The sequence below is a fragment of the Acipenser ruthenus genome, chromosome 43 (genome assembly GCF_902713425.1).
Source record: "Acipenser ruthenus chromosome 43, fAciRut3.2 maternal haplotype, whole genome shotgun sequence".
Taxonomy (NCBI): Eukaryota; Metazoa; Chordata; class Actinopteri; order Acipenseriformes; family Acipenseridae; genus Acipenser; species Acipenser ruthenus.
Window position 1 is genome coordinate 9,572,845 of NC_081231.1, and position 10,625 is coordinate 9,583,469.

Below are 10,625 nucleotides of genomic sequence, written 5' to 3' on the forward strand. Positions count from 1 at the left end.
TTGCAGTGTCCAGATGTGCAAAGCTGGTAGAAACTTATCCAAATAGACTCATGGCTGTAATTGCTGCCAAAGGTGCCTCTACCAAATATTGACTCAAGGGGGTGAATACTTATGCAATCAATTATTTTCTGTTTTGTATTTGTAATTAATTTAGAACAATTTGTAGATTTTATTTTTCACTTTGACATTATGGACTTTTTTTGTGGTGAAAAACAAGTTCACAGCTCCTGAAACCTGAGAGCTCCATTTAAACTGGTGTATTTTAATCAATCATTATATCACTTTGAGAGTAAAACTGATGAGAGGGTCCGGCTTGAGAACGTACACAACACTTAATAAAGGAAGCTCCAATAAAAATCACACTTACAACACGTCTTTATTGTTACACAAACTATTTTACTGCTGTTGAGAAACTGATGCAGACCCAACCTGAGACCCTGTTTGCATTATGAAATACCCGGTCACTTATCAAACTGACTTTGCAGTTTACGGCTGGACAGCTGCAGGGCCTGTGTTAAGAAACCATTTAAAACAATACAGGGCAGGAAGAGGCGCTGATACCGTCATACTGGGACAAGTTCATATGGAGAGAAAGGTACGGCAGGAATTGTCTAGATGCATTTGTAAATACTGCATCAGATCACACAGCTGCGCAGGGGGTGCGACCCACATCTTAAAAGAATAAAAATAAAAGCTGAAAGTTGAAGATATCTTTTAAAAACTATTTCTTTTCAGAATAAGATTTTCAAATTCTGTAGTTTAGGGAGAAGTTTCAGATTTGATTTAAATACTCGTTTTTGAATTGATTTGAATGCTTATTATTAAAAAGCTGCTCCAGTCATGGTATAAGAAATGCAGAAACAAGGACATCTACTTGATAGACAAGACACTGAACATCATTTAAAACAGCATTTAATACAGGCAGCAAAACATTTTTAATATAGATTTTATTTGGTTTAGTAGTCTCGTTGTCAATCAACAAATTGATATTAAAAACACAGAACCTGCGTTTGTTAATAGAGTACCCGAGAGAGAGAGAGAGAGAGGGCAGTATTAAACACATCCTGAGCAGAAATCATCTTGTTAAGAAGCAATGCTATGCAGCCCATTACATTCCTAAAAGCTCTCTGGTGCCCCCTGCTGGAAACAGTACTGCTTTACACTTCAAGCTGCCCGCATGATAACTGCAGTACACTGTGCTGTGTCTTGAGGTACCGCAGATTCACCGTGGTATCGGGGGAAGTTTCCACAGAACCCACTGCAAGAGGCTGAGCAACGCAAGAGAAAGGAAAGAGAAATGTGCATTCATAATAACAATCCATTTAATATATTACTAATGTCACGAATGCTCAACAAGACGATGAATACAAGATGTGCTCGTTCATATTTGAGTCTGTGAGCTTTTGATCTGAACAGATTGTGATTCGGGGGGACCCTGTTTATCAAGCAGGTTTATTCTTTTGTTTTCAGTAGATATTTCTGTATTTAAATCAAATGCACTCCAGTTGTCTAGGTGTCCCCAAGCGTCTGCAATTCTGAGAATGTTCTCGAGTTCTGTAAGAGCCTGCAACTGACTTCACTTCTCCTCACTAAGTGCAGGGAGAGGATTACACACCTGTGTGAATTTTATGGTGTCTTTTAAGGTCTCGTAACTGGCTGAATCTCTTCCCTCAAACATCACAGTGATGAGGTTTCTCTCCTGTGTGAATGGCTTTGTGTTTTTTAAGGTTTCCTATGTGACTGAATGTCTTCCCACACTCAGGGCAGTGATGAGGTTTCTCTCCTGTGTGAATTTTATGGTGTCCTTTAAGGTTTCCAAACAGGCTGAATCTCTTCCCACAAACATCACAGTGATAAGGTTTCTCTCCTGTGTGAATTTTATGGTGTCTCTTAAGGTCTCCAGACTGGCTGAATCTCTTCCCACAAACAGCACAGTGATAAGGTTTCTCTCCTGTGTGAATGCGCTGGTGGATTTTAAAGTTTCCTAACTGACTGAATCTCTTCCCACACTCAGTGCAGTGATAAGGTTTCTCTCCTGTGTGAATGGCCTTGTGTTTTTTAAGGTTTCCTATGTGACTGAATCTCTTCCCACAAACAGGACAGTGATAAGGTTTCTCTCCTGTGTGAATTGTATGGTGTCTTTTAAGGTCTCTTAAATGGCTGAATCTCTTCCCACAAACATCACAGTGATGAGGTTTCTCTCCTATGTTAATGTGCTGGTGTGAATTAAGATTTCCTAACTGTGTGAAACTCTTATCACTGGTCTGTATGTGGGAAGGTTTCTCTCCTGTATGAATGCGCTGGTGTCTTTTAAGCAGTGATATATGATTGAAACTCTTCCCACAATCAGCCCAGGAACACGTAGTGCCTCCTGTGGGATTTCCCTTGTGAGTTTCAGGAATGTCTAATTGACAGGAACTCTTCCCATCTTTAATAGAATGAGGCAAGGTCTTCAAGCTGCCCTGGGTTTCTGAATTGTTAAAACATGCAGAATGTGGCGTCTCTGTACTCTCCACAGTAAGTGGGTGTCTGTCTTGTAAAGAAGGGATTGTAACTGAGTGAGTTCTCAATGTCTTCACATACTCTTCTTGGGGTGTCGTTTCTCTGTGTTTCTTGCTCTGTGGTTTGCCTCTAGAAGAGTTTTTGCACTGGGGTGATGGAGTGGAGTCGTGTTCTCCTTCATCTACTTTAGAAGCTAAAGAAAGAAAGAGAAGAGAGACAAAGGTTATTGTACAGCATTCTTCCACATGCACTGTTCTGCAGGGCTTCATGTCATAAACATGACAATAACACAGCAATGCTTACTGTGAGACGCACAAGAGCGAAATGTGCTGCTGAGAGCAAACATTACAGTCCCTGGGATAGTTGTAGTGAGATGAGCTTTTAAAAATGATATTGTATTTGAATAAAGTGTAAGAAATAAAATAAGACTGATGGGTCATACAATACGGGTTCACTCTCATTGTGGCGATGCTGCTGCATACTCTCCACAGAAATGCTCTACTGAAATGTTTCTTCTGGGGACGCTAAGCAACCCGACTGGATGTGACATCACCCAGTGATGGGACATGTGATCCCTGCAGCTCTGTAAAGCTGTGGGAGCAGCACAACTGCAAACGGTCTACCAGAAATGGGGAAAGACACAGATCTAACACAGGGGTGTCCAAAGCTGGCCCTTCCACTCCTGCTCTTTGTTCCAACCCTGTTCTGAGTTGTTTAAATGAACCAATTAAAGCTCCATCCAGGCACAGGAGCAGCACTTTACAGAAGTGAACCTGTTCAATGTGGAGTGGAATGGCCTCCAGGAGCGTGATTGGACAGCGCTGATCTCATAGCATTCTAAAGAGGCGTGGCAGTGGCTGCACATCTAGCGTGATTGGACAGCGCTGACCTCACAGCATTCTAAAGAGGCGTGGCAGTGGCTGCACATCTACCAGGTGCCTCAGGAGCAAGCACAGTGATGTCCTTGTTGACATAGTGGTTGGGCAGCTCCCCTTGTTAAAATATGAATCTCAAGCACACTGCTGGTGTTCAGTACCAGGTTCAGCAGGATGAATAGGCAGCTCAATGCTGCTTGTTTTGTAGGATTACCTCCAAATCCCAGATCACATCCAGATGGAGAATCATCACACAGGTTGGATCCCAGCTTGGTGTTCTCCTCAAGTGTACAGACATTATTTTCAGTAGGATGTTCCTCTGCGATGGAGACACATTCCTGTTCTATGAATTCCTCTTTAATAGGAACACATTCCTGTTCAGGGACGTCTTCATCTTTAACACATGGCAGCCCTGTAACCTGTATTAGACTTGCACACCACTCCTGCTCAAAGGACTCCTCTTGTGTGTAAACTGCTTCTATCTTTGGCCCTTCCTGTGCTTCAGATTCAGGGATAGCGTGGCTCTCAATGGGATCTGTGGGAAACAATTGTATAAAATTACAACTCTTACTTACTAGCTAGGCTCCTCTACAAAGCCAGCCCCTTGTCAGAATGACTGAATAGATTCAATTCTTTGAGCCTGTCTGCATACGACATGCCTTTTAAACCCGGGATAATTCTGGTTGCTCTTCTTTGCACTCTTTCTAGAGCAGCAATATCCTTTTTGTAACGAGGTGACCAGAACTGAACACAATATTCTAGATGTGGTCTTGCTAATGCATTGTAGAGTTTTAACATTACTTCCCTTGATTTAAATTCAACACTTTTCACAATATATCAGAACATCTTGTTGGCCTTTTTTATAGCTTCCCCACATTGTCTAAATGAAGACATTTCTGAGTCAACATAATGCCAGCGGGTCTAAGAGGAGCTATTTCTCTTATTTGATTTATTTATTTTTAATTAATAGTGTTACTTTACCCTTTTTTAACTCCCAAATTAAAACACATTGTCCCTCGCAGCAGGAAACCGCACAACAGCTGAGGACAACAGAGGCAAGTCTCAGCAAAGTGTCTGAGGAATGTCTTTCTGTGAACTCATACTGTATTGTGATCATGGTTGGGATGGAAACTGTCATCACAGAATACAAGTTTCAATGTGTCAAATACAATGAGCAGACAAGGGGCTGCAGCAGGAGAGCTGCTTATTCTCAAAGCAGCTTCATGGAAACAAGTGATTTACACAATTCTGACTTTTCAAAGTGCAGCAATATGTTTTTTTGTACAAACTCCACCATCTAACAAACAAACTGCAGCTTCACGCTGTTTTGAGCAAATGATAGATTTTAATAATAGAATAGACACTGTTATAGTATAATATATACTGCACCACTATCCATTCTTAATAATACACACTGTTATAGTATAATATATACTGCACCACTATCCATTCTTAATAACACACACTGTTATAGTATAATATATACTGCACCACTATCCATTCTTAATAATACACACTGTTATAGTATAATATATACTGCACCACTATCCATTCTTAATAATACACACTGTTATAGTATAATATATACTGCACCACTATCCATTCTTAATAATACACACTGTTATAGTATAATATATACTGCACCACTATCCATTCTTAATAATACACACTGTTATAGTATAATATATACTGCGCCACTATCCATTCTTAATAATACACACTGTTATAGTATAATATATACTGCACCACTATCCATTCTTAATACACACTGTTATAGTATAATATATACTGCACCACTATCCATTCTTAATAATACACACTGTTATAGTATAATATATACTGTACCACTATCCATTCTTAATAATACACACTGTTATAGTATAATATATACTGCACCACTATCCATTCTTAATAATACACACTGTTATAGTATAATATATACTGCACCACTATCCATTCTTAATAATACACACTGTTATAGTATAATATATACTGCACCACTATCCATTCTTAATACACACTGTTATAGTATAATATATACTGCACCACTATCCATTCTTAATAATACACACTGTTATAGTATAATATATACTGCACCACTATCCATTCTTAATAATACACGCTGTTATAGTATAATATATACTGCGCCACTATCCATTCTTAATACACACTGTTATAGTATAATATATACTGCACCACTATCCATTCTTAATACACACTGTTATAGTATAATATATACTGCACCACTATCCATTCTTAATACACACTGTTATAGTATAATATATACTGCACCACTATCCATTCTTAATAATACACACTGTTATAGTATAATATATACTGCACCACTATCCATTCTTAATAATACACACTGTTATAGTATAATATATACTGCACCACTATCCATTCTTAATAATACACACTGTTATAGTATAATATATACTGCAGCACTATCCATTCTTAATACACACTGTTATAGTATAATATATACTGCACCACTATCCATTCTTAATAATACACACTGTTATAGTATAATATATACTGCACCACTATCCATTCTTAATAAGACACACTGTTATAGTATAATATATACTGCACCACTATCCATTCTTAATAATACACACTGTTATAGTATAATATATACTGCACCACTATCCATTCTTAATAATACACACTGTTATAATATAATATATACTGCACCACTATCCATTCTTAATACACACTGTTATAGTATAATATATACTGCACCACTATCCATTCTTAATAATACACACTGTTATAGTATAATATATACTGCACCACTATCCATTCTTAATAATACACACTGTTATAGTATAATATATACTGCACCACTATCCATTCTTAATAATACACACTGTTATAGTATAATATATACTGCACCACTATCCATTCTTAATAATCCACACTGTTATAGTATAATATATACTGCACCACTATCCATTCTTAATAATCCACACTGTTATAGTATAATATATACTGCACCACTATCCATTCTTAATAATCCACACTGTTATAGTATAATATATACTGCACCACTATCCATTCTTAATAATCCACACTGTTATAGTATAATATATACTGCACCACTATCCATTCTTAATAATCCACACTGTTATAGTATAATATATACTGCACCACTATCCATTCTTAATAATCCACACTGTTATAGTATAATATATACTGCACCACTATCCATTCTTAATAATACACACTGTTATAGTATAATATATACAGTTACATGACATAAAAGCAAGTCTAAAACCACGCCGACATCACCACGAGGGACATTACAGCGACTGCACATAACAGCACTACGACATCACCACGAGGGACATGACAGCGACTGCACATAACAGCACTACGACATCACCACGAGGGACATTACAGCGACTGCACATAACAGCACTACGACATCACCGCGAGGGACATGACAGCGACTGCACATAACAGCACTACGACATCACCACGAGGGACATGACAGCGACTGCACATAACAGCACTACGACATCACCACGAGGGACATGACAGCGACTGCACATAACAGCACTACGACATCACCACGAGGGACATGACAGCGACTGCACATAACAGCACTATGACATCACCTCGAGGGACATTACAGGGACTGCACATAACAGCACTACGACATCACCACGAGGGACATTACAGCGACTGCCCATAACAGCACTACGACATCACCGCGAGGGACATTACAGGGACTGCACATAACAGCACTACGACATCACCACGAGGGACATGACAGCGACTGCACATAACAGCACTACGACATCACCACGAGGGACATTACAGTGACTGCACATAACAGCACTACGACATCACCGCGAGGGACATGACAGTGACTGCACATAACAGCACTACGACATCACCGCGAGGGACATGACAGTGACTGCACATAACAGCACTACGACATCACCACGAGGGACATGACAGCGACTGCACATAACAGCACTACGACATCACCACGAGGGACATGACAGCGACTGCACATAACAGCACTACGACATCACCACGAGGGACATTACAGTGACTGCACATAACAGCACTACGACATCACCACGAGGGACATTACAGTGACTGCACATAACAGCACTACGACATCACCACGAGGGACATTACAGCGACTGCACATAACAGCACTACGACATCACCGCGAGGGACATGACAGCGACTGCACATAACAGCACTACGACATCACCACGAGGGACATGACAGCGACTGCACATAACAGCACTACGACATCACCACGAGGGACATGACAGCGACTGCACATAACAGCACTACGACATCACCACGAGGGACATGACAGCGACTGCACATAACAGCACTATGACATCACCTCGAGGGACATTACAGCGACTGCACATAACAGCACTACGACATCACCACGAGGGACATTACAGGGACTGCACATAACAGCACTACGACATCACCACGAGGGACATTACAGCGACTGCCCATAACAGCACTACGACATCACCACGAGGGACATTACAGGGACTGCACATAACAGCACTACGACATCACCACGAGGGACATTACAGCGACTGCCCATAACAGCACTACGACATCACCACGAGGGACATTACAGGGACTGCACATAACAGCACTATGACATCACCACGAGGGACATTACAGTGACTGCACATAACAGCACTATGACATCACCACGAGGGACATGACAGCGACTGCACATAACAGCACTATGACATCACCTCGAGGGACATTACAGCGACTGCACATAACAGCACTACGACATCACCACGACGAACTGCAATTCCCACAAGAAGTTCACAAACGCGTCACTTACCAGGAGCTGGGACACACGACGCAGTCAGAGCGGGCTTCACCACAGATTTTCTGATTGCAGACGACTAAAGTTTTTTTTTCACTGTTCCCATACAGTTCCATCATAACTAGACTGGTAAATACGATCAGTAAAACCTCCATGCAATAAAAGCCTGTTTCCACAAGCATTTTTTATGTAGTTGGGCTGCATATATTTTTCAGTTGTTGCAGAATGATATTCAGCACGTGTTTTGATTATATATATATAATGTATATGATTACTCCCCCAATGGACATCTGGGATTGGGCTAGGACTATATAAATAAGGACAGGACAGTCAATCCCATGATGCAGTTCGGCACTCAATTACAGGCGCCATTTGTGGAGCCCACTCAGCACTGAATACATTGCGATGATGCTGTGGTGCAGCCCCAGGATATAGCGGTATTATTTATAATAACAATACAAAATATCGTTAATATAAAGTGTCTGGCTCTTATTTATGCTTGATTATGTCAAGAAACATTTCGCCAGGGCGAGCCTGAATAAGTTAAAAGCATTGTGAGCGCGATATTATTTCTAGTACTGCTGTTAATCAGGGTCTGTACACTGTGTCTAATAAAAGGCTCTATTAAAAGACCCTCACAAATACATCACAGAGATATTTACATTCTCAAGCTCTGCAACATGGTCTGTGACTGTCTCAGCGGGACTCTAAACACTTTACCAGAAGGACACTGTGTAAGTCTCTCTAATTACAGACTGGTTAAGACTTACCAATATAGTAGTTTCTTAGTTTCTAGAATACCTATTTAAATATGAATTAGACTAGGCTAGATGCACTACGTTCTTATAATCTATAAAATAACACAATGCCTCATTTAGACTGCTTATAACCAATATTAGGACAGAGCTGTGCTATTAACCGCGCTTATAATAATCAAACACTTTAAAACGTGTCTGAACAGAGATTCGAACCAAGATCTTTCCAGTAGAAGGTGGTTTGAGGTGTTGGATTGACCGAGCAATACCACCCAATAAAACCCATCTTACCTTGAAATATGAAAGGCTGTTTAATGTCTGCATGTGCAGCGTTTATACACCCTCGCACGGCTTTCAGCTCGCTCTCTGATATTTCCAATCTCAGCTTCAGAGTTTCATTCTCTCTCTTCACTGCAGACATGTCCTCTTGTAATTCAGTGAATTTGCTGCTCACAGCTTCAGTAATCGCGCACACGACGCTGTCTGCAGCCGCTTTCACTGCGAGCTCGACGGTGGAGGCGAGCTCGTCTTGAAACAACGACACGGAGACACTGACGCGTCCATCTTCACTGGTTTAGTTTGAGACTGCTCTAGCGGAATCCTCTTTGCATTCAGAAACACCGCCTTCGGTTTGTATTTAGTAAGATATATGTGTTTTTATCGTAGCCTTCCCATTCAAATACATGCATCACACACAGACTTTGCACGCAGTAGCAGCCCTTTCTATTCCCGGTACCAAGTCTGAGCACATTCTGCGGAAAACGTGTCCAGATTCAGATCCAGGTCACGCATCCACGGGTTTAAAAGTCTGCAGAGCCGCGCAGCTTCTCAAGAGGTCCTGCGCAGGAGCAGCCGCGGCGCAAAACAAGAGACGAGCGCTGGATGACAAAGAAGCGAGCAGGCAATCAGATCCAATCCTCACTGCATGTGCTACTGCCACCTAGTGAGGGGGTGTGAATCACCTTCGAATCATGACATTAATGATCTTATAAATGATTTGTAATACAAATTAAAATGATTTGACTCTTTTTCCACACAGTTATTATACTTTTCAAATATTCAGATATTTATTCTAAAGGTTTAAACATGTAAAAAAAAATAAATAATGCTAAACTGATTTATGAGTTTCTCTGACATATTATCTGGGCAGCAGTGTGGAGTAGTGGTCAGGGCTCTGCATTCTTGACCAGAGGATTGTGGGTTCAATCCAAAGTGGGGACACTGCCGCTGTACCCATGAACAAGGTACTTTACCTAGATTGCTCCAGTAAAAACCCAACTGTATAAATGGGTAATTGTATGTAAAAATAATGTGATATCTTGTAACACTTGTAAGTTGCCCTGGATAAGAGTGTCTATGAAGACATTAATAATATCTGATTTATTTATTCATTCAATACATTTAGTTTATTAGCCTGCTCTGTCACTCCACTGGGTAGTTATTCATATAATAAAAAGCATTTCATTCAAAGAGCTTTAGTTTTCTAACGCCTCTCAGGTTTTTCTTGTGGAATGGGACGCTTTTTAATCACAATAAGACACCTCAGGACATCTTTTCAAAGCTTCTACGCCAGTCTTTAATTCCTATTTATTTTAAAGAGATAAACCACCTGTTCATTTTACAAAACTAGAACCACACAGCTGAGTAATACACTGTATTTCA

The 10,625-nt window shown here is 40.3% G+C and overlaps 1 protein-coding gene across 1 annotated transcript; it reads right to left on the reverse strand.

Moving 5' to 3' along the window:
• Positions 1 to 239: 239 nt before the first annotated feature.
• Positions 240 to 9,857, reverse strand: LOC131709367 (zinc finger protein 79-like). Its single transcript, XM_059011865.1, has 3 exons — positions 9,255 to 9,857; positions 3,592 to 3,912; positions 240 to 2,695 (listed from the first exon to the last, which is right to left on the reverse strand). Exons 1-3 carry the CDS (start codon positions 9,382 to 9,384, stop codon positions 1,671 to 1,673), a joined length of 1,476 nt encoding a protein of 491 aa, XP_058867848.1. The 5' UTR covers positions 9,385 to 9,857; the 3' UTR covers positions 240 to 1,670.
• Positions 9,858 to 10,625: the final 768 nt, after the last annotated feature.